The sequence below is a fragment of the Netta rufina genome (assembly GCF_964035555.1).
Source record: "Netta rufina genome assembly, chromosome: 3".
NCBI classification, from domain to species: Eukaryota; Metazoa; Chordata; class Aves; order Anseriformes; family Anatidae; genus Netta; species Netta rufina.
In genome coordinates this window covers 72,674,944-72,702,919 of record NC_140125.1, presented here as the reverse complement: position 1 = coordinate 72,702,919, position 27,976 = coordinate 72,674,944, and the positions used below count along the sequence as shown (strand labels likewise).

Below are 27,976 nucleotides of genomic sequence, written 5' to 3'. Positions count from 1 at the left end.
CGGGCGGCCGTAGGGGGGGGGGAAGAAGAGGGGGGCCGGGGGGGCGGCCATGGCCGAGACGATCGCGGACACCCGTCGGCTGATCAGCAAGCCGCAGAACCTGAACGACGCCTACGGGCCGCCCAGCAACTTCCTGGAGATCGACGTGGGCAACCCGCAGACCGTGGGGGTGGGCCGCGGCCGCTTCACCACCTACGAGATCCGCGTCAAGGTGAGGGGGGGGGGGGGGGGTCCGTGTGGGAGCCCTCAGCTGGGGCTGGGCTGGGTTAAAAAGCACAAAACTAAGGGTAGAGCTAGCCAAATGGTGTTAGGTGAATAAGCTGCTGTTATTGGGACCCTCGCTGTTCGCTTGGCAGCGAGCAGGGTGTAGCTCTTCGTGTCCTGAATCCCTGGTGCCTTTGGCTTCCACGCGTCTGGGTGTTTGCGGCTGCGGGAGCCCAGAAAGGTGATGGAAAATAAGGGCCACAGTGCTGGTATGTCCTTGAGAATGAAGTGGAGCTTGCTGGGATTAAAAAAAAAAAAAAAAAAAAAAAAAAAAGTAATTCCAACTGACGTCCTTCAGGGGAAATGAAAACAAAACCAGATTTCTGGACTGGACTGCAAGTGGGCTCAGGCTGTCCAGTTTGGGGTAGAAAACCCTGGACTGCTGTTCTGGTGAAGATCTAGAAGTGACCTTAACAAACACGTTAATGATACCGTGACCTTCCTCTGTGTTTCTTCCTAATCAGCTTGCTGTATAAACATTGCTTCCTCTGCCTGCCCTGCGTGCAGCATTACCTCCTGTCGCACACCATGGCTCTCTCTGCAGTTGTGCACCGCTGTGTGCACGGTGCCTCCACGATCTGTGTGCTCGCAGGTATCACGAATTGTAGCAGTGGGTTTTGCTTCTGTATGCTGGAACAGGCTACAGAGCAGGTACTGCACACCACGAGTGATGTTTGCTGTCTGAATTGGTGTCAAATATTTGCTTCTCAGCAGAGCACAGGCCATATGGCTAAAGGGCAAATGTCAGCATGGGAGAAGAGCTTGAACTGAAGTTACTCTAGCGTTGCCTCTTCTAAAAGGCAGGTCTTGTAGCACAATTTACTTGTTCAAGCGTGACAAGACAGGAGCCACCAACTAATCTCTGTGGTTTCACAGCTAGTTGTGGTCACAGAAAATAGCTGCTGGTGTTCCCAGCTTCCCCAGCTATGCTGGTAATGGCAGCAGAACAAATCTGACCAGGTGGATTGACTTACCTGTGCCGTATCTGGAAGGCTTGGGTTTAGATCAACGCTAAAACGTCAGGCAGTGCAGGAATGGATGATTCAACTCCTGACAAATTCAGGTAAAAGCCATTGGGCAGCCTTGTGTCGTGCCTGGAGATCACGTAGAGACAGAAATGCTGTCACAGAAGACACAGATTTGAGTTTGCATTGAAGCAATTAGGCTTGCACCAGTGTCGTGGTGCTTCTGAAGTTGGTTCAAAAGTCATTCCATCTTTATTGCTTTGTCCACATCTCAAAGTTTAACTTCTCTTAGGAAGGCTGAGCTTGCAAGAGAACTCTCGAACTGATGTGTGATAACTGATGTCTTGCTAAAGATACTTGTGTAAAGCACTGTGACATTTCCCAAAAGCTTTCTGCCAGGGCTGCAGCTGAAGCATACCTGCTGCTTGGAAGGCAACGAGGGGAGCAACCTTGTGCTCGAGTTCTTGGGTCATTCTGCTCTTCAACCCCAGGATTGAAGAGAGCCTAATGGGGAGCCTAAATGTCTCGAGTAGGCTGCTGAGCTGCATGCTACTGCAGAAGCAGGTCAGCTGTGTTTCAGTACTGAGGAAAGGTTTTTCTCAGTAGCCTGCACAAAGACACATGCTATATTGTAAATGTGTTGTACTTTGACAACTCCCCCATGTGTGCTGCCAATAAATGCCTATGCAGTGGCTCCAGTGGGGCAGCTTACTTCGCAGACAGTCACTTACCAGATTCTTTTATTATTTTTTTTTTAAGTTTAAAGATTTTTTCACATAGCTATTGAAAACCTCCAGCAAAAGCTGCTGGGCACAGCTTCAGCTTGACAGTAAGAAGCAAACGTCTTGTTTGGGATTGGTAAACGATGGAAAACACCGTCCTGTTGTTGAAGTGTGGTGCTAAAATAGCAAATCTGAGTGGGTCATGTTCTCCACAGGGTACTTAAGGATTTGCTTTCCATCAGCAGCACTAGGCAGTGAGCTGATTTGAAGGTATCTTTTTTGAAGGTATCTTTTGTGTGAAGGCTTAGGGTGTGCTGAAGAGGAGAACAATGCAGATAGGGCATAAAGCTCAAAATGTGTCTTCTAGACAAACAAAACTCAGTGAAGGAGTCATCTAAAGGCATCTAGATGGTCACCATGTGGTGCTTGTGCAATGGTTAAAACTGATAAAAGCAGATTGTCTGCTGAAGTAACATAGCAAAGAAGTTCCCTGCCCTTACCTCTAAAGGAAAAATGTGAACTAACAGTTATGGACTGTAGTCTAGTCCTTCCTTCTGAATGCCAGGAAACAAAAGTAGAACAAACAGCAACTTACACTGACATCTTAGAGCACACCTGCAGATATTACCAGACCTGTACCTCAGTTGAGAGTGGTGATATTCCTGGTAAGTGGGTCAACAGGGCTCTGTGCAGGAGCTTCAGTTGCTAAATCCTTTAAGGAGGCAAGGCTTAAGCTTTAGAAGCCAGCAATTGGTGACACCACAGAACCATACACCCACTGTAAAAGCAGTGCCACAGGAGATGAGCACACTGGTGAGTGTTGGCAAATCAGAGAGATTACCTAGGGGCTTTCTCCATTTGTTAAATTTATCCACCTATGATTGGTGAGAACTTGTAGAGAAGTCACTAACACTCAAGCTGACAGCACTAAAATAAAGCATCTATAAGAGCTACTAATCCAAATAGCTGAATTCCATCGGTTAAAGCGAGGTCAAATAAAAAGCCTTTTGATTCCTTAATTCTGATCACTGCTATCGAATCGCCTCTAATCAGTGTGCTTACACTCAGCACCAAGGGCACACCTCAGCTTCGTGAGGTTACACAGTTCAGCGGCTTGTCTTGTGTCGAAACCTAACGCTTTGCTGTTGTGCTTCCAGACGTGCAGTGCGTTTTTTGGGTGGAACCCATGCTCTGTGAGGCAGTGGTCGGCTCTGCAGAAAGGCTTTTGGGGACCTGCGGGGTACGTGGCTCTGGAGGCCAGATGTGGGGAAGGAAGTGAGCACAGGCTGTGCAGCGCACGCAGCGTTAAGAATAGTATCGGGCTCAAAGGATTGGGGAAGTCAATCAAAGTCCTGCTAAACTTCAGCTACTTTTAAAAGCCTGTTCTCTTTTTTTCAGGACCTGGCTGCTCCATACAGCGTTTGCATTTCAGCATACTGGTGGTAGCTCTGTGATCAAATCAATCCAGAGCAAGATGCTTAATGAGCTTCGAGTATAACTGGCTCAGAAAGCACTTGTCTTACGCACGGTGCTCTTGGGCTGGTGAGTGTGTCTCTGACATGCTTTGGCCTGGAGCAGCAGCAAACTTTCTGCCCTTGTCTTCAGCAGGGGTTAAAGCTGTAAACTTCTCCTGCCAGGAGGAGAATCCCCTGCTGGTGCACATAGTTCACCTCAGCGTTGTTGAGTTTTGCAGTCTGTGGAGCTTGTGGCGGAGTAATGAGTAAACCCTGACTCAGGGATGCACCATCAGCAGGAATCCTCTGTAGTGCTGCAGACCTTGCATCACACCGCAAGGCTGTTCTGACTGCAGCTAATTATTCTCTTAATGCACTACTCTGGATGCTTGTGGCTGTTCAGAGTCCTCTTCAAAGAACACAGATGCAGCGGTTCAGGTGACTTTCTGTTCTGCAGGTGCTGCATCTGTGCAAACGTTAACTGCTCCCTTGAGCAATAGTTCAGAACGATATCGGACAGGCTTGCAGATTCCCAGGATGCTAACTAGGGAGAGCAAGAACTGGCACCTACTGGATGAAACAAACTTCTAAAGCAGGGAAAGTAGATACACAACTCTATTCCATCTCTAAGCTCTGAGTGGCTGATTTTCCTGTACAGTTTTTTTTTTGTTTAAACCAGACCTAGGAACCTAGTCCGAAGGTACTGAACCAGCTTGGTGTTGATGTCTGTTACTGTGTAAGTAAAATAACCAAGCCTGTGAATAGCACTTCTTATTAGTATATTAGTTTAACTGGTGACTCGGGCTCCTTTTTCTTTCTGCCCGTACAATGCCGGCCTTGATTGTCATGTATTAAGAGTGCACTCTGGTGCAGTGCTGAACAGCCCAAATCAAACACCACAATGGCTAATCTTTGTGGGACAGATGGCTGTGATCCAGGTAGGCATGTGATGCCAGAGGGCTTTTTTTTGATACATCTTTATTTTTAGCCGGCTTGCCAAAAAAGTGTCAGCTTGAACTTTAGAGCAGTCAGGGGTCTCCTGTTTTTCATCTGGCGAAATAAATAATACGGAGCAGACTTATGAGCTTTGAACTGTAGAGAAAGTACTTTCCTGAAAGTTTTTTTTTTTTTCCACTTGGTACTGCAGTGCCTGTTGTTCTGCTGAAGGCTGTTTTCAGCAAGTACCTAATCCCAACGCCACGTGAAGCTACAGCACTCGGTCTGAAGTTGCTGCTGCAACTTTCTGATGAGAGAAGGATGGAGAAGCCCTAATCTTCTGGTCTTGACATTATTTGTTGGAAATCCAGGCAATATTTCTTATAAAAACAAATATCACAAACTAAGGACAGCCCCATGAGCACGTTATTCCAGTGACTTTTTCTTGAGAACCCAGCTCACAACTCCTGTTATGGGAGGATCTGATGCTCATAGCAGCAGCTTGTTGGCTTCATGACCTGTCTTGAAAGTAGAACCGTAAATGCATAGCGGCTTTGCTCCGAAATTCAGGGAAAATGAAGCTGGATGTTGTGGTTTTCAGCAACTTCTGTATCTGCAAATAAAGTTTCAGGGACTCTTTGTATGGTCCTAAATTGCAGCACCCCCTAAGGGTGATAAATTACTGAGCAGGAGCTTTTCTGTAGCTGTTAGGTGGACACTTAAGGATGTGAGTATTACTTTTGGAGCCAAGAAAATGTGAGTATTACTTAAGTAGCCAAAAAAATCTCCTGCTAACTAGTATGGGAGGACGTCTATTATCTGTATCTTGTATCTCTACATTTACATAATCATACTAGACAGTCTGTAGCTCACAAAGCACTTAAACTTCTGTAATAAAAACCATCAAGAGCACCAATTCACTGTGCTTTTTTCCTTTCCGTTTGGCCATAACTGATAGTTGTGAGCTAATGGTGCTAAAACAACTGAATATTCAGTCATTCTCACTGAGAAATAAATCACTTGGCCTTACAGTAGGCCAACCCCGAGCATAGGGCAGTTCTACTTGGCAATTGTGTAAAAGTAAAGGGACAGTCAAAAGGAATAAAAGGAATGCTTGATATTTCAGAGGAGGCTTGCAAACCCTGAAATAACTACCTGGATTTGCTAATTCTGGCTGGCTGGTGTAAAAGCCTTTGCCTGAATTAGTTTGTTTTAAAGTGGGCTGCTGTTTTTAGCCTTGGCTTCTGAGCATGCAACCTCCAGAATAAGAAATCACTAAGCAACTTGTTTTTCTCATCTAATCTTAGGGCTTATCCTTCCTGCCTTGAGCCTTTTGACTGGGGCACACTGTAGTTCAGTTGTCCAGAACCTGCTTTGCAATTACTTCTTGCAATTACCTGGTTGCATTACGTTTAGGATTTTACTGTTTTAGCCTTCAGGCTGGAAGCCATCCTAGGTCTGTGTCTCAGTGCTGTGGAGTGAGAAGCTCTGCAGGGCTTGATGTAGCTTAAGTCAGCATTTTTTAAAAAAATCTGAGCTTATAAATATGGTCAGGTTTCTTTCAGTGGCTTACTTTTTTTTTTTTTTTTTTTTTTTTTTTTTCCTGCATTCAGGGTACCTACAGTAGACCTGGACACCAAGTGGAAATAAGGGAAGGTTGTAGAAATGAACTTCGATCAAATGACTGATTTTTAGAAAACATGTTAAAAATCTTATATATTCCCTTCGAAGTACACAGCAGAAACCTAAACTCATACTGACTGAAGCCTGGAGCACACTTGCTTTTGTTTTTGCCTTATATAATTCTAGGAAGTGAGGAGGTAGCTGCTTATTCCAAGTCTGGAAGGAAACGAACCACGGGCAAGGTGTCTGCAATAACAGTGGGCTGCTGGAGACTTGTTTTGCTGTACCAGAGGACAGCAGGCTCTTGCGTGAGGAAAACCATAATATCTTTTTCTCCCCGCTGAATGCTACTTGCTGTAGGGCCCCGGAGCTCCCACTGGCAGGCTGTAAATGTAAGCAGAGGGTGCAGTCCCTCGACAAAGATTGCAGCTCGTATGGAGAGGTGGTAAGAAGCTTGAATCTAGCTTCTGAGAGTCAAGGCCGCAAACTCCTATCAGAAGTGAGCTGAGTGCTTTCTTTCACTCTATTTTAATGGAAATAGAGTTGTATCAAGGCTACCACAACCTACTTGAAAAGACAACATCAAAGTAGGTGCTATGGCAACAGCGCAGCTTTATTCTCAGTCTCTTAAAAGTGGGAGACACAGGCAATGTGGTGCTGCTGCTTAGCGTTGCATTGGCAGATGAAGAAATTAAGCAAATTTGCCTCCACCTGACCTGGATGGCTGCAGCTGGGGAGTTCTGGGAGTTGTTGGGGTGACCTGTGGTCATCCAAGCTGCTGTCTTGAACCCTCATTTGTTTCCGAGGCGAATTGGGAACCTCCTGAGCTTTGGAGTTAGACTTGTAGTTTGAATGTTACAATAACACAAATGTAGGTTTTGCCCTAAAATCTCTTTGGAGGCAGCTACTGCTTCCTGCTACTGGTTTAAATGCTAGCCAAATGACTTGATTCTAGAAACTTGCTTGGCATCCGAGTGGGTAAACGCAGGAGTGAGTTAGGGGTTTGGGTGTCATCTTTGGTTCTTTAACTAGGTAAGTTAAAGTCATCTTGGTTAGTCCTGACCAGTGACCTGCCTGTCTTAACACCTCAGGTAACGCACAGTCCTTTCCGATTTAGGACTTGCATTCAAGCTAAGAGGCGTGACTTCAGACTAGGAAGTCGTCGACAATGTTTTTGATGAAAAGGAGATTAATTATTACGCTGTGGAAGTCGTAATTGCTACAGTGATTATGCTGAATGAACTCTGATCCGGGGCTGTGCCAAGCAGGATCGTGAGCTTCATGACAGGCTTGCAGATCAGCAGGCCAGAAAATTGAGGATAATGCTGAATGAGCGTGAGGGAAGGTGTGTAAAAAATGAAACTCGCCTGAAGTTTTGTGCCTCATGGGCATCTCTGTTCCAGCAGGCAAACCCAGAGCTAACACTGTGTTCAGAATAGCCACTGGCTCCTCGGTGACTAAACAAGAATAACTCAACCCAGAGCTGTGAAGGTGCTGCGTGGTCCTGCTGCTGACACTACAGCAGGAATTGAGAGTTTCTGTTGGCATCTCAGTGTTGTCTTCGACAAAATTCAGCATGCTTCAGCAGCTGTCTGGCTTGCTTGTTGGAAATCTGTGTGGTAAATAGAGGTAGGGCATGCAGAAACCCTTCCTCACCAAAGAAAGTCTTCTCAAGCAGGGTAATTATCTTGCAGTGGACAAGGAACGTACAGTAATTTCAGGTGTGGCTGTATCCTGCGTTAAAAATAGGTACTTAAAATGTAAACAGGTAATCCTGCTAAGCAATATAAAACAACTCCACTAAGAGCTGCATACCTGAAGGACGCTGCTGGATCAGTACTAACTTCTAGAGGAAGGAGAGCTGCTGCAATTTGAGCTTTAAGAAACATGGGGTTAAGAAATCGATCCCAACAGATAACTTCTGAACTCGTACCCAGACCAAAGGACAAATGATGAAAACTGGAGAAGCTTTTTTTTTTTTTTTTTTTAACCTTAGAGGGAAAACAAGTCCCTTAAGCATCCTTTTCTCCTTGCTGGGCTAGGATGTCAAAAGTTCAAAAGGGAATGCAGAAGGTAAAATGAGCTCAATTGGCACTTCTACCCTCACATTGTACCTGTAAGCCTGCTAGGTTGTTTAGAGATTAACTTTGTGGACCTCGTGCCCAGAAGCATGAAAAGAGTTCCCGAAGACCTGGGAACTGGTGCTCTTTATCTGCTTTTAGTCAGTTGTAATCCCTCTTGTACGTAACTCGAGAGGAGAAGGGAATATTTCCCGCAGGTGAGAGCCTGCCTGTTAAATATTGTGAAGGACTTTGTCTGAGACGCTGACAAAGAGTTGATGTTGCAATACGGAAGGCTGAACTTTTGGTGAAAAAGCCAACAGCTGAAATTGGAGAAAAATAATCCACTGCTTCACTTCTGGGAATCTCCTTCATGCACTCCTGGAGACCTAGCCCTATTCACTCTTGAGTAGAGTATGCTTATCCTCAAGATGAGTGTTTATAAAGCCTTACTTCTGACATAATAGTCCTAAGTGCAATTTTATTATGAGTCACTCGTACAATGAGCAGTGTTTACGTGGCAAGGAGAACCCAAATACTTTTAAACATTTAGCAATATATGAGGTCTCGTGACAAAATAGTTTTATGCTTCCCCTGTAAACCGTGGGCTAACTAGTACGATGTGCAAGTACCCGGCTAACCTTGCAAGTATTTTTGAACTGTGACAGCCAAAAGCGTGTTATTGACAGGCAGGAATACAATGGCCCATAGTCACAGGCCTGCTAGTGCAGGGAAGTGACTTGGCAATCGAACCCATCTTGAGCAGCCAAAACCGTCACTTGATAGCTTAAGCACAGCAGCCTACAAATGATATAATTCTGGGATATTCACTCAAACTGGGTCCAGAAGCTGAGTGGGATGGCTCGTAACTTCAAAAAAAAAAAATTCTAGCTGAGAATAACTACTGTGCTTCTGCCAACAGAAGAACTTCGTGTAACCGTAGTCCAATGTGAATGTCAGGATGCTCCTAGAAAGTCTCCTTTCAAAGAGTACGAGACAAAGTTAGTGAATATGAACAAGACAGTAAGCTTTACTCTGTTACTGCTGGTTATATATGGCACTTATGGACCCCAGTTCTTGTCCTTACTAGGTCACAGCAACTACATAAACATTTTTTGTAACACTCTAGCCAGTTTGCCGTCACTATCTGAAATATAAATGTTGTTGAGGTCTTGGAGCTTTCCTTTCCCGGAATATCATCAGAGGAGGGCTCTCTCCATGTCTACTCATGACGTGCAAGTTACCAGAATGCTGTGCAGATGGAAGGCTCACAGTTAAGCAGTTTGAGACCCAGCTTACTTACACAGGGCTTTATCAGTATTCCTGCATCAAGCGATTCTCAATTCTGTCGTGTTGTGGCTGAAGTGGGGTTAACTTGTAACATAATGTCTTGTTTCTTGCTCTGAGAAACTATCCAAGTTTTCTCATCTAATCAGTTGGTCATGTTTTGATTCCAGACAAATCTCCCTATCTTCAAATTGAAAGAATCTACAGTCAGAAGAAGGTACAGCGACTTTGAATGGCTAAGGAATGAACTAGAAAGAGAAAGCAAGGTGGGTAAACTGAAAGGTAGATGAAGTCTTTGTATAGACATGCAAGCAGTACTGATACTGAAATGTTATCTGTATGTTATAAAGCATATGTATCATACCAAGCAGATGTTGCAGGTGAAAAACTTCAGAGTTAAAATAGTGTCAGCCTTTCAGCAAGCCTTAAATATACAGTGCTAGAGGCTGTTTAATGGTTTTGAGTTAATTCAGAGTTGAACAACTTGAATTCCAGAGCACCTGGTTGGAGGACCTCTTCTATGAAGAAAGGCTGAGAGCTGAGGATGTTCAGCCTGAAGAAGAGGCTCCAGGGGGACCTCATTGCAGCTTTTCAGTACTTAAAGAGGGCTTATGAAAAAGATGGAGAGCAACTTTTGCTTGGATGGACAATGACAGGACAAGGGGGAATGGTTTTAAACTAAAAGAGGGGAGATTTAGATTAGATGTTAAGAAATTGTTCGCTTAGAGGGTGGTGAGGCGCTAGAACAGGTTGCCCAGAGAAGATCCCTTCCAACCTAAGCCATCCTATGAATTCAGTTTACCACTATGGGCAGATACTGTTCTTACCTGTTCATGGTTTCTTACTTCACTAGGGATCTGAATGATGAGTTGGATCCCCTAAGAGGAAGGTATGCCACAGGAATTGTATAAGCTTGCTTTCAGGCTGCACTTAAGGATGCTTTTCTAAATGTTTCAGGTTGTGGTACCACCTCTACCAGGAAAAGCTCTTCTTCGCCAGCTTCCCTTCCGAGGAGATGATGGCATATTTGATGATTCCTTTATAGAGGAAAGGAAACAGGCTCTTGAGCAATTCATAAACAAGTAAGTATTGGGTCTAGTTATGTGGAGACAAACCCAGAACAGAGCTCTGTAAAATGGAATTAGAGCTGCCAAGCCTCCAGCTATGGTAGCTGCACTAGGTTCAGAACAATGGAACTTTAACATAATCCCACAATAGGACACACTTAGCATTGCTCATCCCGTGTTTGGTTTGGATATCTTAATGCTTACCTGAACAGCTGAAATGAATGTTAGTGTTGTAGTTAATTTATGCAAATTACTACTAAAATTATAGCATTCAAAATAGTTCTACTTCTCACTTCTGAAAAGGTATCCTCCACTGGGTGAACAATGAAGCTTACAATGGGCGTGCAGCAGTTTACTTTGATTGCAGATGCGAGGTATTATCAGGTTGTATAATGATGCACATTTTCTGTAATCATCATAAGAATCGTTCTGAAGATGTAGAAACACTACTTGAGGTATGCGTGTGTGTAGTTTGTCACAGACACTTCGGGCTTTGTCATTGACTTGCAGAGGGTGAGCAGACATAATAGTAACAAAGATTTGTTTCTTGCTCTGCCACCTGACACTACTAACTACTCTCCAAATAAGTGCCCCAAGCAGCTATTTTCATCCCACAAAGTGGATCCAAACAGCAGGTCGGAAGCAATGCTGTCACTACCTAGTTCCTCTAGCCTCCAGAGGCTATTCACACCAACTGGATTCTGCACTTTTCCCATGAGAAGAGATTGAAACTCATCAGTTCCACTTGCATTTTAATCTTGTTCAATAAGAATGCTGTTTAGTGGGGACAGAGGATGAGCCAGAACTCCATCATATATAGTTGGTTACAGCCAGTGATGGTTAGTCAGGTGGAATGAATTCCCAGTGCATCAAGTTCTACAACACATTAATGCAGATATGCTTTTGTAGTAAGATGCGGTGTGTTTTGAAGGCTGTATGACTAAGACAGTCATTACTGTAAAATACAACTCTATATCCATGCAGGCTTGGGACTGTACAGTTTGCAGGAAATGTACTTGTTGGCACTGAGTCCAGCAATATGTGCGGGAGGAAGGATGTTTACATTCCAAAGCAGCTAATAGTGAAACTCTCAGCAACAGGAGCATCTGAAAAACATCTCAGTACTGCTAATGGAAATGAAGTGATGAATTTGCTGGTATCAGCTTGAGTCTTAGAGCAAGTAATACACTGATCTTGTGGCAGTGTGAAACTTCTTGGTCAACTTTGTCTCCTCTGAAAGACAGAAGCAGGCTGTCAATGTAGTTATTGATGTAGTGGCAGACCTGAGTGCATCTGGATCAGGACTCTTCAGGCAGATCTCAGCTGTTCAAGCTCATTAGTTTATTCTAATGGCATGGGCTACCTGAGCAAATATTACCAATTCAAGTTTTAACCATGTAGTTTTAAAGCTTATACCAAGTACTCTGAGATCAGATCTAGTGGAGCAATTCAGCCACCAATTTGCAAGCTTTCCGAACAGGGAAAGGAAATCTGCTGCTGCCTCTTCTTGTCCTGTCTGTCTTGTACTTCAAGGCAAGCGAGTGGAGTGGGAGTAAGAAGTTTAAACTACCTACTCCAGGCTGTCTTGTGAACCAATGTTTTTAGACCGCTGCTCATTTACTTGAACCTATCAAGGTTGATAGGCTTTATGACTGTGGTTGAAATCTTTGTCAGGGCTGAGTAGGAGAGCTCTGCTTCCTCGTTAAAGGATGCCCTCAGTGACAAGTGGTGACAAGTTGATCCTCCTAGGGTGAGGTAAGCACTCATAGATGGAGATACGGAGGAGATGCACAAGAGTGCTTGAAAGTACTGATACTCAGCCCCTGGAGTTGGCTCTGTGTTACACTTACTCCTATGCTTCCCCTTAGAGCAGATGTGTTCTGGCAGGTTTAGAAGTCATAAGGTTGATAAAGGCCGTTCTGGGGAGGAAAGGGGTGGTGGTATATTGGGGGACTTTCTCCCTTTAAAGGGAGAGGCCTGTATTGACTGAACTGATGCAGCTCTTTACAGATCACTTCTGGGTTTTCATATCCGTAAGTGATCAGGTTCTTGGGATTCTGGTTCTCTTCAATTCTTGTATACACAGAAGGCTATGAGGTATCTTAAGGGGTTAAATGCTAAACCTTGTGGTTTTCTTCCGAGCTTGGGAACATCTAATTCAGTTTAAGCTCCTTTACTGATAAAAGATAGTGGCTCAGTGAAGCCTGTCTGGAACAAAAATAAATCTGTGGTAGAGGTGCTGTTCTCTTCTGGAGCAGACAAGCTTGCTTTCCCCCATGTTTCATATCTAAAGGCATCATCTATTAACAGAATAGTCATATCTCGTACCCTTCAGTTGATCATCAATGCTGCTTGTGCATGTTGGGAATAGTAACACCATGGTAAAGTCACTTTTAAATCATGTCAGGACCTTCACACCCCCTGGTGGAATAACTCCTTCACTCTGCTTGGGCTAACAAAACTGAACTAGACTGAGAATTGGTGGGTTAAGCTGCCTTTAGAGAGGTGTTCTGTGTCAAAGGCATCAAGACCAATAAAATTGCCCTGGCTTAACTCTAGATTTCCTAATGCTAGGATGATTGCTTTGATAGCCCCCTCAATTGCAGCTAACAGATGACATAACATGCATCTTTGTGATCAGAAACGATTCAGAGTTCTTATGGATGGATTTAACACAGGGGAGAACGTCGAGTCTTTCTGCCAGACATCATTCTAGTCACCAACAGTAAACTGGAAGTGCATCACTGCATATGTGCTGACCCATAGGTTATTGGTATAAAAACCTTGCTCTGCTGGCAAGCTGCAAGCAGACTCAATTTGTTAACACTAACAATTTTTTATTATTTTTTTTTTTTGTCTCCCCCTCTAGGGTTGCGGGCCATCCACTGGCACAGAATGAGCGCTGTCTGCACATGTTCTTACAAGATGAAGTAATAGACAAAAACTACACACCATCCAAAATAAGACATACTTGAGCTCTTGAAAGAATCCTTCCAAACATTAGTGGTTCTTATGCTTGGTTTTAAAAGGTTATAGTTTGTCTTAGCATGCAGAGGATAACCAGACACGAAGTCTCCACTAACATCCGTGCACTGCTTGGTCTTTGCATATACTTTATAGCATTAAAGAATTCACTTGTATTTTAGCTAAATCCCTCTGAACCCTTGATTTAAGAGTATTATACTATGAGACCATCCACCCCTTGCAGCATCTCTCAGACCTTTCCACTCTTATTTGCAATGATTTAACAATGTTTACTGACTTGGCCTTACTTGAACTTGCACAGTTGTAGTGTCACGTGGTCACTTGTATATGACTAAACTGCTATGCTTTCTGAGGTAGTCATCTGTCTGAACTTCTGTAGAGACTGCTTTCTTTCTGATACCCTGTGTGAGAGACACTTATGCAATTGTCTTCAAGCTTGTAAAACACTTTATACCGAAGCAATGAGGGAATTATCTTTATATTCTGTAAGGAAACATAAAATCAAATTTATATACTAAAATAACTTGTCTAAAGTTTTGAAATAAAAGTGAAAATGCACTTCACATGTTTGTCACTCCTGACCTTAAGTGTGGGGTATCTAATGATTTCTGAGGAGCAGGGACTCGCCTAAACTAAGTCAACTGGTGTTTCAGCAGTGCTGTGCTGCTCTTCTGCAATGTAGTTTTGCCACTAACAGCCATCACTAAATGCTGTTTGATGCTGGCACTCACTGACAGTGTTATTCAACATACAAAGATACTGAAGGTTGCTCTGTGTTGTGGACCCAGAGCTGCAACCCTATATGTGGTTGGCAGTCAACAGCTATGTGGCTTCAGTAAGTTGGGAGAAGGGTAGCCCTCTACTTGGTATGAGAAGCCTCAATCTAGCTTCAATTATATGAGAATTATATCATCTTACGGAGAAAGGAATGCTGCCAATGTTCTGTAATAAATTTGAAGTCCTCTAGCTGAACATTAAAGTAGTATAAATGTCATTGGGGATATGAAGTCATGCAAGCCTGCTATAAACTGTAATCGCAGATGACTTCCCTGGACATTAAGGAGAGGCTATAGCACTGTGCTTGTATGGCCCCAGGTCCAGTGCAGGCTGAGGACCCCTGAACTCATGTTCACAAGCAGTGTTGCTGAAGTATTCCTTCTCCCTAGATGTTTGTGTGGCTAGAGAAGCTTTTTTCAGTGATCCAAAATTTGATGAGGGAGCTACCAGTTGAGAAACACTAACAGCAATCTGATCCAGTGTGCTGTGCTCTTCCTAACAGTGCATGTTCTCAGCAACTTCACTGCATGTTGGCTTAGGCTTGGCTCTGCTACTGCTTTGTCCTCTTATATATGTATATTCCTTCCTATCACTGTGTAGACAACATGCTACCAACTTGCAAAGTTACTCGTTTCCTTTAAATAAGAGCGTTAATCTCATTTTAAACTTCCCCTATGTCATTTGTATGGAACTCTGGATGTGAAAGTGTGAACTGACAAACACTGGTGGGCCGACCGGATTATGTGTGGTATCAGTGGAGCGTTCTATCTTGTGGCTGCAATAAAACAAGAATTCGTTTCTCAATTTATCGGCAGAGGTGATCTGGGTGCTCACAACCAAGTGCAGTCTTCTTCTTTTTGGACTTTGGAGTGGGAAGGAAATACAGCGGACACCGGTGGCACAGCTCTGGGTTGCAGGTGGGCTGTGGAAGTCTTGGTCCCTGCTTCCATGGGTAGGGCTGTGGGATAGATTCAACACGGTCTTTGTTAACTATGAGGGGGGCAAAGGCTTTTCAAGAAGTTTTTGGTAATACAAAATAATCAATTCTAAAACTCCCTGTGCTCGTTGAATCCCACTTAAAAGCTGAATTACTCTTGGAAGAGGGACAAGAAGGACTAAATGTATGTGAAGTTTTATTGATTTAGGTTTAGATACATAGCAAAGTGTTCTTTTTCTTTTCTCAAATACTTTATGTGAGAAGCTTGTTTCTGAAATCAAAGTAAGGGTCCTGTCATATCCCTAAAAGACGGGCTGGGTCCTACTAAGATGAGGTAGGGGTGCGCACCCATTGCCCTGCCTGATGTGCAACCAAGTTAAAGCTCATAAACTGAATTATCACGAGGGTGGGAAGCCACAACTGGTTTTCTGCCCTGTCCAGTTCTCTTGAGTGCAGAGCAGAGAACAGTTAAAGAGCAGTAAGAGCCCCTCATCAAGTGTTGGTTTCCTTTTAAGATCAAATTCACCACACGCTCTGGGAAACACATTCACAAGCACTCGGTGCTGGTTTGCGTGGAAGGTGTTTCAAAGTCCTGTAGTCCGTGCTTTATCTCACCTGACTCCTAATGGTCCCGCTGATTTGGAAAGAACGCAACCTGAGACCTGTCGGACTGAGCAAGTGGAAGACAGAGGGGGTGAAAACTTGGACCTCTAAAGCAGGAGTTTTGTGCACGTGCTTCTGGTCTGTGACACCAACAAACAATGAGCCACTGATACATGCTGTACACTTCCACTGTACACTTCCACACTTTACTCTTTGCTCACTCACTGCCTTACGAACAATATGTTTTATTTTTCTTCCTGAGCCCGGGGAGTTGCTCACCCCTTTCTGTGGTTTGAAATACAACTGGACACCTCAATAAAACTTCAGAATCTTTTTAATTGAAGCAGTGTTTTTGTTCTCATCAACCATCGTGAGATGCACAACTCACAGGTACTGGATCTAAATAACTCAATGCTAAATAACGAAACAGAAGATGTATGCTAGGTTAGACATCGAATCTGTTTGGAATTATGTCCCAGAAAAAGCTCTGTGTCAGCTCCTTGAGAAGGAAACGTTAGAAAGCTTGCAGTAAATGTGTATGAAATACAGAAAACAACTTTGTAGGACATCAGATCCTTTTGCCCCAAGGCAGGATCACCTGTAGCTAAGTTATTCCCTTAAAATTTGTCTAACCTGCTCTTTAAAACCTCTGATGGTGGATACTCCACAGCATCCGAGGCAACTCATTTTAGTAGAGATTATTTCTGTTCCCTGGTAAGTAGAGTGCAGTCAAAGAAACTAATCCAGAAACAAAAGGATAAGCATTAAAAGGGCAGTGGAAAGTAATTTAAATTCAATATATTTTTATTCTTTGTAAATACAATGAGTACAACTTTTTAACTTCACAAATCAGTTAATCCACTTTGTACAGGAAAAGTTTTACTCATTCTATGATAGTCCAAGTGCTGATTTTTCTCAGTGCTAGTTTCTAATAACAAATCAAATTTTGAAAAGTACAGCAGCTATCTTTAAATGTTTTTTTTTCCTACATGTTTCATACATCAAATAAGCAGCTTATAATGTTTTTGTGTGTGAGAGGGTGTAGGCGAACAAGGCTTCAAAATTAGAACCTGGAGTTTTCTAAGAAGGCATTGGAGACTTTGGGAAATTGTTAGCATCGTATCAGTCAGCCACCTTTATTTCTTTGAAATAAAATCCCTTCCGTTGATTTCTTTAGAGTCATTTCACTTCTCTGCACATCTCATTGACAAAGAGTTTGGCCACCGTTGCCTTTGGTTTCAGCACTGTGCCAACGGGACAGCCAGCAGGTCACTGAAGCGGTCATCTCCATTGGATTTGGTTTTGCTGTTTTAGTCTTCCTTTCTTGACTCGGACTTTTTTTTCGGGGGTGTGTTTGGGTGGGTGCTTGTGTGTGTAAGAAGAAGGGAAGGTTGGGGAGGAGGTGTGTAAAGCTCTTCTGTCTTGAGATGTTAACCAAACGACATCTGGTGACGCTGCGTCAGAGATCACCAGCTCGTTTTGCAGGAAGAATGGAACTGCCGTCATAAGCTACTTTTTAATCAGTTCTGAAGGCCACTTCATGATGTATTAGAGCAGAAGCAATGTTTTGGTAACCTGGTCTTAAATGTTGCCTACCGTATTAAAACATTTTACCAACATAGGCTACTTTTAAAACAGTTCTGAAGGCCACCGCATCTCGCGTCACAACAGAAGCCAAGCTTGGTCACCCAGTTCCAAATACCGAACAAACTAAAGTACCTTCTTTCACATTTTGTCTCGGATCTGCCAGTTAAATGAGAGAATAGCGGAGTCTTTGTTAACTATGACTGGCATCTGAATTGCCTCCATCCTGTACTAACAGGAAAAGCAGCCAAATTCCAACCACTTTCACTTTTTCTGCAGAACAAAGCTTTCTCTCCATGATCTAAATCGCTCTGTTCAGAGCAGCAGAATCATATCTACTGGGGTATTTTTTGTCAATGAGTTTAAAGGCTAAACATTCCCAGGCTTATGCTTCCTGTAGGTTTTGTTAGTTGAGGCTTATTCTCCATAGATAAAAGTTCTTCTCAAACTGTCCGTCCTGATGGTTTGCTTTAAGGTAATTTATATGTCACTGGATTTGTACATATCTGAAAGCAGTCTTGTAATTGGTACATTCCCAATGGTCTTTTTGAAAAACACTTCTTCTATTGTAGATGGACTAATCGAACGTAAAGCTGGTAAAAGCAATAAAAGTTTTCCAAAACGACAGGGTTGTGTGGGGTACCTGGGAAACGGAGAGAGGGAAAAAAAAAAAACTGTTATTGAAGTTTTTAGATGTTTTTTCCAAAGAAAATCTTTCACTTCGTAGAAAAATTGCACAGATGGGCGCTACCTGTGCTAAAACCCTGTTTTGTACTCACATGAGCCAGAAGGTTGACCCCAAGGCAAACTCTCCTAATGGAGGTTAGCGGAATATAGACCAAGGTCTCTGAGTTTTGATTAGCTCCTTTGTTTATCCCCTCAGAGCAGGAGCAATACAGAGGCAGGATCTGCTCTGGTTTGTCTCTCAGACAACAACTATGTTCTTGATGCAGTTCAGGGAAGAGCTTGACCTATAATAAATACCCTGTCATTTAAAGTGCAATTTAGACCTAGCTGGATTGTCATGGTAATCATTTTGCCTCCTTCTGGTTGCCTTACACGTTTAACAACAATTGACATTTAGAAAGAAAATTTTTGATTAAAGAAGCTGTGTTTTGTCCCCAGGTAATGTATTTGCGTAATAATCTTTTCCATCCTTTCTCCCAGCTTTTGAAACCAACACAACACGGGATATGGAGCCTAGTTGTGCTTACACTGACTTTACATCGGTGTGATTCTCAAGCCCTGAGTTGCAGTGGTGTCCCTAAAAGAAGGAGTAGGTCACGGAGAAACATCCTGCTCCTCATGTTGGCCCTCCCTTGCGTCCTACTGAGAGTGACTCCACCGAGATCAGGAGGCTGATACTGCTGTCACACTGGCAGGACAGTAAATTCAAGCCTGAGGGTGAAACAAGCAGAAAGCCTCATCCCATTGGAGTCAGCGTGACAGTTCTGTTAGTGGACCTAAGGTTTCTCCCTTTCTAGAAAGGCTTTGATACCCTGCAATGGGAGTTTGAGCTTGTTTGAGCACCACTCTGTCTGCCACTGTGCTAGCCTCATGGACCTCCACTGCAGCTAACAGACTGAGGCTGGGACTTTGCAAGACCTCTCGCTGCTCTCCCCAGTCCTGAACCACCCGAGCAGCTGGTGCAGGAGGTGTTAGGTGCATTCTTCTGGCCTCTCCTCCGTCCCCCGACTCCAAAATGGTCCATAGCAGGAGGCTGCTCACCTGTTCGCAGCCAGCTGTTACAGAGCGTGGGTTTGCATTTCGCACAGTACATTTCATCCATTCCTGAGTTTACCTCCGTATACTTCATGGCATGTCAGCTACAACTTTTACAGCAGGTTTTAACATTCCTGTACCCCATGGGACTCTTGTGCTAGATGGGACAGGTAATCTTTTCTTCCCAAAGCAATGATTCGCATCACCCTGCTCTGTCACCAAAATGGGATTCGCAAGTTGCGGGTTTTTCATTTCAACCTGAACACAGATTTAGGATAGCATCTCAGAAGAGCCATGTAGCTTCCCCGTGTCTCAATTTGTCTACAAAATGGGCGAAATGACATGGGGAACTAACTGTATTGGAGATCTTGGGTGAAAAGCACTTACAGTGCTGTGGGGTGAGATGTTGAGTGTCACTATTGGCATTGCTTAATAGAATAAAATGTAGAGAAAACCTAGCCTTCTGAAATGCAAAATGCTCCACAGCAGTATCACTTCGCAAGGGGAGATTCCTCCTTTTACCATTTTCCATTTGTCTGAATAAACCCCATCTTCCTCATTTCATCGGGAAATGCCAAATCCCAGCAGGCTGGCAGTCAATTTGTACTGGCTGTAAAAGCCTGGTCCCCACGGCAGTCAGTGGAAATGTCACTTTTGCTACAGCCAGAGCAGGATTTGGCCCCTACGCCTGCAGGAAAGACTTGAAGGAGGCGCTGCTCACCTACCTGGTGTGAATGTAGCTGTTCAGGGTGAGCTGGGCTTCGTCTTGGAGGGCGGCTATCGCGGCAGCGTTTCGGAAGCTCCTCAGCTCAGAGCCACTGTGTGTCGGCACTGGAAAGCAGATCAGTTACTTAGTTCAGCGTGGGTCAAAACAGTTCAGCTGATGCTATCTGTGAGGGCTAAGCACTCCATTGTCAGCCTTTCAAAATACAGCACTGACTACTGGAATTTAATGCCAGGAAACCTGTTGGGTGATGTGACGCTACATCTGGTTTAAAACGTCATTTTTTGCTTTAAAGTAGCAACCTCAAAGCTATCAGGACAGACTAGCGAGAGATTATTTCTGCTTACCAGCTTTAAAAGTGACAATGCATTTGAGACAGGCAAATTCAGTAGCATCTAGCCGGAGTTGTCTAAATCTAGCCACAACCTCCTGTAAAGCCTGTATTTCTGAAATAATTTTATTCAGCTTCTGAGAATCTGTATTGTCACCGTTCATGCCTGAAAGAGAAACAGAAGCAGATGAAATAAATAATATTAAAGGCATTTGCTTTATTTTATATTGATTTCTGACAAAATCCTGTGTATCAATATCCATTCTATTGTCACACTTGTCTATCTGGTTCCATGTAAACTGACTATATTGTATGAAAGTTAATATAAAATCTTCTCTTGGATGATAACAAACACAGTAATTTGCATTTAAATGACAATGCAAGCAGTCATGAATACAACAAAACAACATTATTTGCATTTAAATATAGATTTATAAATGACAGGTATGCTCCATTGTTCAGTAGGAATTTGTTATTCTTTACATGTTGTTCTTTTTTCAGTAATGTATTTTTATGGTAATTTTTGTAACAAAGTCATTAAATTGTGCAATTCTTACCAGATACAGCCAGTAGAGTGTTAGCATCAACTGGAATGGCCCATTGTGCTATTCCTAGAACAAACAGTTCTCTCCAAGCATCTTCCAAAAGCATCAGCTGTCATACAATAGATGTACAATATAACATAGTGTATAATTTATAGATTTATAAACAATTTAAATATGTAAATTTCTGTTATTTTAAAAACTACTTTAAATGCCTGTCATGGTATTTTCCCCACAGAATGCGTTAGCTCTTCTCTTAGCTTTTTGAGAAGGTGTCTCGAAATAAGTCCATGCATTGTAGCGAAACACACGGTGTTGGCTCCCTGTGCACCGTGTTGGACACCAAACGGGAGCAGAAAGAGAAAGGGGAGTGACAGCTCCTGCCCCAGAGAGCTCACCCATGACAGGAGTGCTTGCCTCTATTTTTCAGCATGACTCCTATCAGTGTGGGCTCTCCTCTCCGTGGCCATGTAGAGCTGTCCTAGAGCAAGCTGGAAGAGTGCTTTCCTATCGCTCTCTAGGGACTACCTTCCTTTCCCTCCTGAAGGCAGGATTTCTGAGGAAAAGCCTGGAATCGCATCACGGGGTAGGGAGCACTGCTTTAGACCACATATGTACGTTTAACCCCTTCCTTCCTAAGGAAATCTTCAGCTCTTTCAAGCACAGCATCTGCACACACATACAAATACTCAATACCACCTATTTTCCTGCTTTTTGCCTCAAATGACTCAGGAATTCCAGTCAGTAAACGCTGTTTCCTTTCAGAAAGCCTGAGAAGCAGGGCTGGGGAAGCCATCGACGGAGGGGCAAGGGAGGAGGAACTCGAATACAGCCACACGCCTCATGTTTTCAGCTCTCCCTAACAGCACAAACTGCGGTCACCCAGGCAGTGGGCTCTGAACTTAGCGTGCCAGCCGCAGCTAAGCTGACAGCACTGCTGGTTCTCTGCGATTTTTGTGCATCGTCTGGCTTTATGGATGATGTGGTGTTTTTTTTTTGGAAGCAATGCCATCGATTTCCGTGGAGAGGCACTGGTGCATCTGAGGAGACATGACTCCTGGTAACGCAGATGGCAGAGCCAGAACAGAAATATTTAAGTCTTGAGAGCATCTATGGATTGTTGGCCCGGATCAACTCTTAGGAGGGGTTTGGAGGGCTTGGTTTTCAGCAGAAAGTCATTAGTTCCCTGGCCCAGCCTAAAGGACATGCTGTAGTGCATACAAATGGCTGGGACATCACATTTCTCTATAGGGTGGGAGAGATTTGGAGGGCTGAGGATTGTAGTGGACTCACAAGGGGTCATCTGGTGGCTCCATGCAGTGAAAACAGATTGCACAGAACATGCAGCAAAAAAGCAAACCACATTAATACTGCTATGGCCCCTGAAAGTATCAGCAGCTTCTCATCTTAGGAAGATAGGAAGGAGGATATATTAGGAAGATTATGAAAAAGGAAAAACAAACAAAAACAACAAACAAACAAAAAAAATCATACCAAATGAATTATTATCTTCTTGGAATCAGATATATGAAAGTTACAAATGGTATGGAAAACATGCACTAAAAATGAATCCTTTATCTATGTGTTAGCACCTAACAGTATTAAGGGTTTTAAACCACCCTGTTCTGATCAAAATGGGAGGAAGAGCTCTCAGAGTCTTATCGTTACAGGCTTATGCCCATTTTGTGCCTTTTTGTGCTATGTGCTTTGCAGAACTTCTGCAGAACTTGGCTAAGGAAACTGTGACAGGAAAGTATTTCTGCCTCTGTTTACATGTAATTACTGTTTGAAATAAATTAATTGGACTTTACAACACTAGAAGCTGCCCAGATTTTTGTAGGAAATGTGGGGGGAGTCTAGGCACAGCACCAACCTCAGCTCTGGTCTGAGAGCAGCTGAACCTGCCTGCAAGTCTTCCCCTCCTCCAGATAATCCTGATGGATATACAGGTTTCTGAATGACATAGGAAATGATTTGCCAACCTTTCATTTGCTTTTGTAAAACTTTTTTTTGCCATTCATTCATGCAGATACAATGGTAGTGAATGGTGGTTCCTGGAAGATATCGATTTCATCTGTTCTTTTTCCCCAAGTGTTTAAAGTCAGAGGACTTTACAAATAAGAGACTATCCCAATAGCTGAAGCTTTCTTCATGCCTATGCATAAGTCTGTAAAACCACCAATTAAAATAATTCATGCTGAAGTCATCCTCAGCCCTCCTCCTTCAAAGAAACGAGAAATACCAGGCTTTCTGAAGGACCTGTTTTTGCTCCTGAATCAATCCCATCCTTGTTGGCGTGACCTTCTCTTGGTGACTTGCGTTGGGCCAGCCTCTCTGAGGGACAAGCTGGGCAGGTGTGCGGGAGCGACACAGCCATCCGCAGGCTTGTGTTTTGTCAGCAAATTGGCTTCTGCTTATTTCCTTGCCTTCGAGACGAAACAGAGTCCTGGAATCACAATGTCCTTGCCTTTTCAGAAGAGCACGAAACAAAAGCAAAATCCAGGAGAAGGTTTTTTAGGCTCTACTTGAGCAGATGTCAGGGATACAAAAAGAGAAATTCAGACGTTTACAGCTGGGCCATTGTCAAATTAAATAGTGCGGTGGCAGTATTATAAAAATCAACTGTCTGATTATTCGCGATATGAGGTGATTAAAATCAGAGTTGTTTCTTCTCCAGCTCTCCTGAATGTGACAGGGGAATCACGTGGAAAAAGGCCGGTGTCAGAGCTTCAGAGCCAAGCAGCTCCAAAAGTTGGCTCGCGGTGAGGTCCGGTGAGTGAAGGGGATGTTGAGGAGAGGCTGGGATTTTAACACGTGAGTAATTCACTAACGGGAGCCCCTGGAGGTGAAGCAGGTCACGTAAAGACAAGGGGAGCAGTCTGCTATCTATGGCAGCTGAGGCAGGCCTTGCTGTTTGAGCTGTGTTTGTCATGTGCAGTGGAGACGTCTCTTGCTTCCAAATCCTGCTGCCCACCTTCTCCCCACACAAGCAGAGGTGACTTTTGGGAAATGCATCCTTATTATGCTGAACGAGGCCTTCTCCTTTGCTTCTTCAGCTTCCTGTGGACACTGTTGTTTGCTGTGGACATCACTGGCCAAGAGATGGATCCGTCTCCTTCCCATGCCCTGCTGGAGCAGCACCCTTGCTGCTTCTTCTTGATGTCGGGACCTTTCTTCAGCTGCTTCATGTGGCAGATCTGGTGCTCCGTAGGAGTAACAGCAGCAGGAGACAGCAGTAGAAAGCAGCACTTTGATCTGGGGCTGCTGCCTTCCTAAAGGTGGCTGTGTAACCCCTGGGCCTGCCCCATCCCTCCCCTCAGTTGGAGCTGAGTGGGGTCTAATCTGTCCCTGGTTGTCTACCCTAATGACAGGGATTTCAAAATGGGGGTCTGGTGCTAGAAAAGGGACTATTCAAAATACCTTAGCCCTTAGTTAGAAACCCCTCTTTTTTCCTAAGAAGTCCTTTCCTTCTGTTCAAAATCTGTGTTTGCATATGAACTGCAAACCTTCCCCCTGGAACCTGGTATATGTGACACCTAAGGCACAACATCTCTAGTTACCATTTTGTGAAATCAGCTCAATCGTATCAAAGTGTTAGGTATCCGTTTTTTGATTGGAGCTTTGCATAGATTTCCCCCCTTCCATTTTATAATTATCTGATTACTTTTTTTAAAATTAGTGCGTTTTACAAGGCACGCAGAGTCCTCATCAAGAATCAAGTCATTAAGAAATTGCTTCAGCTCGTATGGTTCACATGTGATTTACTTGAGGCAAAGGCAAATTGTCATAGAGGGAAAACAAGACAAATTAGGGAAGATTTTAATTAACGGTGAGAAATATTGGGGGCTGGCCAAATTTGGCTTCCACTATATTGGAGTAATTGTAATGTAAGTTCACTGAAACCAACGTGAACAAGGAAAAAATGTTGACTAGGTGAAAAATTATGTGGAGAGGAGAGGAGAGGAGAGGAGAGGAGAGGAGAGGAGAGGAGAGGAGAGGAGAGGAGAGGAGAGGAGAGGAGAGGAGAGGAGAGGAGAGGAGAGGAGAGGAGAGGAGAGGAGAGGAGAGGAGAGGAGAGGAGAGGAGAGGAGAGGAGAGGAGAGGAGAGGAGAGGAGAGGAGAGGTGTGAGGGAGGGAATGATTTCAGAAATTACCTCACTCATATCCTGGGCTGTATGCTTAACTAAGCACATCTCATTGAGGAAAATAAGATACTGTCTCCCATTTTATGGAAGAAAAAGTTGAGCCACAAGTAATTGAAGGTTTAGGACCCAACCTGGGCTCTGAGCCTTCTGTAGCAGGCAGGCCCGACGGATGCCATTTCATCTGTAGGTGCCTTACCTGGTCTTGTAAGGACAAGGTGGAGAAGGCTGGGACGCTCTTGGCCCACTTGATGCTCATGAACAGAAGTCTGGCTGCTGACTCGCAGACGGATTCGGTGGCCACTTCGTAGAGATACATGGGGGTGCCATTGACTTCGTGCGGATACTAATGTCAAAAAGAAAATAAAGCAACTTCATACAATGCCACCGAGGCAGCCTGACCGTCCTCTCCCATCCAGCTGCCATTCAGTGAATCACACTCGTGCCCCGTACGCGGTGTGCACTCTCTTGTTCTGCAACCAGATGGCATTGCTTTCAGCGGGCCCCCTCCAAACCACTCTGAGCTGTTTGTGGATGGGCTGCACTACTGGAACAGTTCACCGGAGGGTGTTGAGGGGAAAAGAAAATTACTACATCAGGGAAAAAAAACTATTAAATACGGTGTCATCCTTTACCCTGTCACAGAGTGGCACGCCTCTGGTGGAAGAGTTACAAGAATGCAAGTTTGATTAAGGATTTTTTTTTTATGCATATAACTTGTGCTTCAGAGGCTGCTTCAGCAGCCCAGCTTTGCATGGCAGAGCAGTAAATCCGTGTGGAGCCTCACCCTTTGTCTCACTCCCTGACTGCAACAGGCTGTAAGCAGATGCCTGGAGCTAACTGTACCCACCTACAGCACGTAATGGAGTTATGTTTTCAAACATGTTGTATATTTACTAGCTAAATAATTTCTGATTCAGCGTTTTGCAAGGCATAATATACAACTATAGGTGATGGTCGTGTTCATGGCACCAAGCTACCAACTCGAAATGCAGAGCTATTTAAGTGGTCTGCTGTCCAATTTTCTAGGTGCTGGAAATACATGAAATGCTATTGCAAAGGGCTTGACGAAGATTCCCCGGTGGCTCATTCCTGTGCAGCTGAGGCCGTGGCGGGCTGCAGGCAGGAGGAGTGGGTTATCAGCTGGTCCTTCAGCACCCTCCATCCTGCTGGGACCTCTCACCCCTTGCACTTTGTCTATCCAGAGCACTTTAGGGACATAAAAACAGAGTCCCCACCGCAACCTGCAGCACCTCATGCCTCATTCTTCTCCAAGTACCCCTGGGGGGCCGGTGTGGGGTCTGACCTTGGGGGTGGGCTGTGCCAGGCCCACCAGGGCCTGCCTCTCGGGGGTGCCGGCGACGGCGGCCAGCTCCAGGCCGTGGGGCTCCAGCTGGGAGACGGCGGTGAAGAAGGCGGGCGCCGGCAGGGCGGCGGCGGGGAAATGCGGGGCGCCGCCGCTCTCCTCCTTGTGCCCGCGGAAGTAGAGGGCCACCTGCTTGCGTATCGTCGACGTCCGGGGTCCCCGCTCGTGCTGCACAGCTGCGGGACACCGAGGAGAGGCAGTGACCCCAAGGGTGCCCCTGCTTGGATGGGGTCCCCTCCGCCCCGAGTCCTTCCCACTGCCAGCCCCCACCCGCTGCTGGGGGTCCCCCATCACAGGGGGCGACCCAAGGGAAGGAAAGGGGGGGGTCCCTTGGGGTGGGCGCCCTTGACTCCCTCCCTTTTTTGGGGTCCAGCCCCAGCGAGGCGGCAGGTACCGTCTTTGTTCATGTTGACTTCCAAGCACTTCTTCAGCCGGCAGGCCCGGCACTGGTTCCTGTGTGTCTTGTCCACCGGGCAGCCCCCCTGCAAGGCAAAGGGACATCGGGGAGAGCCGGGCCGAGCCCAACCGAGCCGGGCCAAGCCGGGCCGAGCCTTCAGCACCCGAGACAGCGACGGCGGCGACCTCCCCGGGGCTCCCCGGTGTCCCCCGGGGCTGTTTCGGGGCGCAGAGGCTCCGGGAGGGGTGCGCAGCCTACCTGGTTCCCCGATTTGCACACATAGGTCCTGTTCCTCCTGATGCTCCGCTTGAAAAACCCCGAGCAGCCATCGCAGGCGTACACCCCGTAGTGCTTCCCGGAGCTGCGGTCCCCGCACACTTTGCAGGGGATGTCCAAAATGCGACCTGAAAGCGGAGGAGGGAGAGAGGGAGGGAGAGGAGAGAGGGAGCGCTAAGCAGCCTGACCTCCGGAGGGATTAGCCCCGGAGCTGCGGTACAAGCAAATAATGAAGTGATTTTATAGCCAACTTTCTTTTCCTTGAGCAAGTGTCAGTTTTCCACAATGAGCATTATTCATGCACCGCTACGTTTATTCGGATCTCCTGTAATCGCCGGGACCCGCTTTGCAAGGGGGGGCTCGCGGCTGCGGCTGCGGCTGGGGGGGGGGGGGGGGCAGCGGGCTTGGGGGGCGTTCCTGCCGCAGACCGAGCCCCGTAAGAAACCCAAACCAAACCGGGCCACCAGGAGCCGAAGGGGACCTCCTCGTCCCCGCCGCAAGCCCGGGCACCGGGGCCGGGAGCGGGGGGCAGCCGGCACCCGGGGGGCAGCGGCGGGGGAGGCACCGCGGGCACCCCCGGGGCAGAGCCGGGACCGGGCCGGCAGCGCCCGGAGAGGGGGAAAAGCTCGAGGAGAGGCGGCCGGGCCCCTGCCGAGAGTCCCGCTAAACCCTGCTGGGAGCCTGGCTTCCCTCTGCCCGTCCGCTTTTCCTTTTCCCTTTTTCCTTTTTCGTTTTTCATTTTTTCATTTTTTTGTCTTTCCTTTCCTTTCCTTTCCTTTCCTTTCCTTTCCTTTCCTTTCCTTTCCTTTCCTTTCCTTTCCTTTCCTTTCCTTTCCTTTCCTTTCCTTTCCTTTCCTTTCCTTTCCTTTCCTTTCCTTTCCTTTCCTTTCCTTTCCCTTTCCTTTCCTTTCCTTTCCTTTCCTTTCCTTTCCTTTCCTTTCCTTTCCTTTCCTTTTCCTTTCCTTTCCTTTCCTTTCCTTTCCTTTCCTTTCCTTTCCTTTCCTTTCCTTTCCTTTTTCTCCTCTTTTCTCCTATACTTTTTCCCTATACTTTTTCCCCTATACTTTTTCTCCTCTACATTTTCTCCTCTATTTTTATTTTCTTTTCTTTTCTTTTCTTTTCTTTTCTTTTCTTTTCTTTTCTTTTCTTTTCTTTTCTTTTCTTTTCTTTTCTTTTCTTTTCTTTTCTTTTCTTTTCTTTTCTTTTCTTTTC

The 27,976-nt window shown here is 45.1% G+C and overlaps 2 protein-coding genes across 2 annotated transcripts in view; one reads left to right on the top strand and one right to left on the bottom strand.

The window, feature by feature from the left end:
* Window positions 1-38: 38 nt before the first annotated feature.
* Window positions 39-16,018, top strand: SNX3 (sorting nexin 3). Its single transcript, XM_084283575.1, has 4 exons — window positions 39-211; window positions 9,482-9,577; window positions 10,269-10,393; window positions 13,248-16,018. Exons 1-4 carry the CDS (start codon window positions 50-52, stop codon window positions 13,351-13,353), a joined length of 489 nt encoding a protein of 162 aa, XP_084139701.1. The 5' UTR covers window positions 39-49; the 3' UTR covers window positions 13,354-16,018.
* A 1,726-nt stretch (window positions 16,019-17,744) lies between these two features.
* Window positions 17,745-27,976, bottom strand: part of NR2E1 (nuclear receptor subfamily 2 group E member 1) — a gene marked incomplete at both ends in the record, with an annotated part of 13,474 nt that continues 3,242 nt past the window's right edge. Inside the window, 8 exons of the mRNA XM_084284774.1 lie at window positions 17,745-17,907; window positions 19,712-19,817; window positions 20,058-20,207; window positions 20,599-20,695; window positions 24,925-25,071; window positions 26,032-26,267; window positions 26,486-26,573; window positions 26,747-26,892. Coding sequence (XP_084140900.1) covers window positions 17,745-17,907; window positions 19,712-19,817; window positions 20,058-20,207; window positions 20,599-20,695; window positions 24,925-25,071; window positions 26,032-26,267; window positions 26,486-26,573; window positions 26,747-26,892 — 1,133 coding nt within the window. The remainder of the gene's footprint in view (window positions 17,908-19,711; window positions 19,818-20,057; window positions 20,208-20,598; window positions 20,696-24,924; window positions 25,072-26,031; window positions 26,268-26,485; window positions 26,574-26,746; window positions 26,893-27,976) is intronic.

Coding starts and splice junctions, on each gene's coding strand:
- SNX3 (XM_084283575.1), top strand. CDS start 50: ATGGCCGAGACGATCGCGGACACCCGTCGGCTGATCAGCAAGCCGCAG. Junction 212..9,481: donor CCTACGAGATCCGCGTCAAG/GTGAGGGGGGGG, acceptor TTTTGATTCCAG/ACAAATCTCCCTATCTTCAA. Junction 10,394..13,247: donor CTTGAGCAATTCATAAACAA/GTAAGTATTGGG, acceptor CTCCCCCTCTAG/GGTTGCGGGCCATCCACTGG.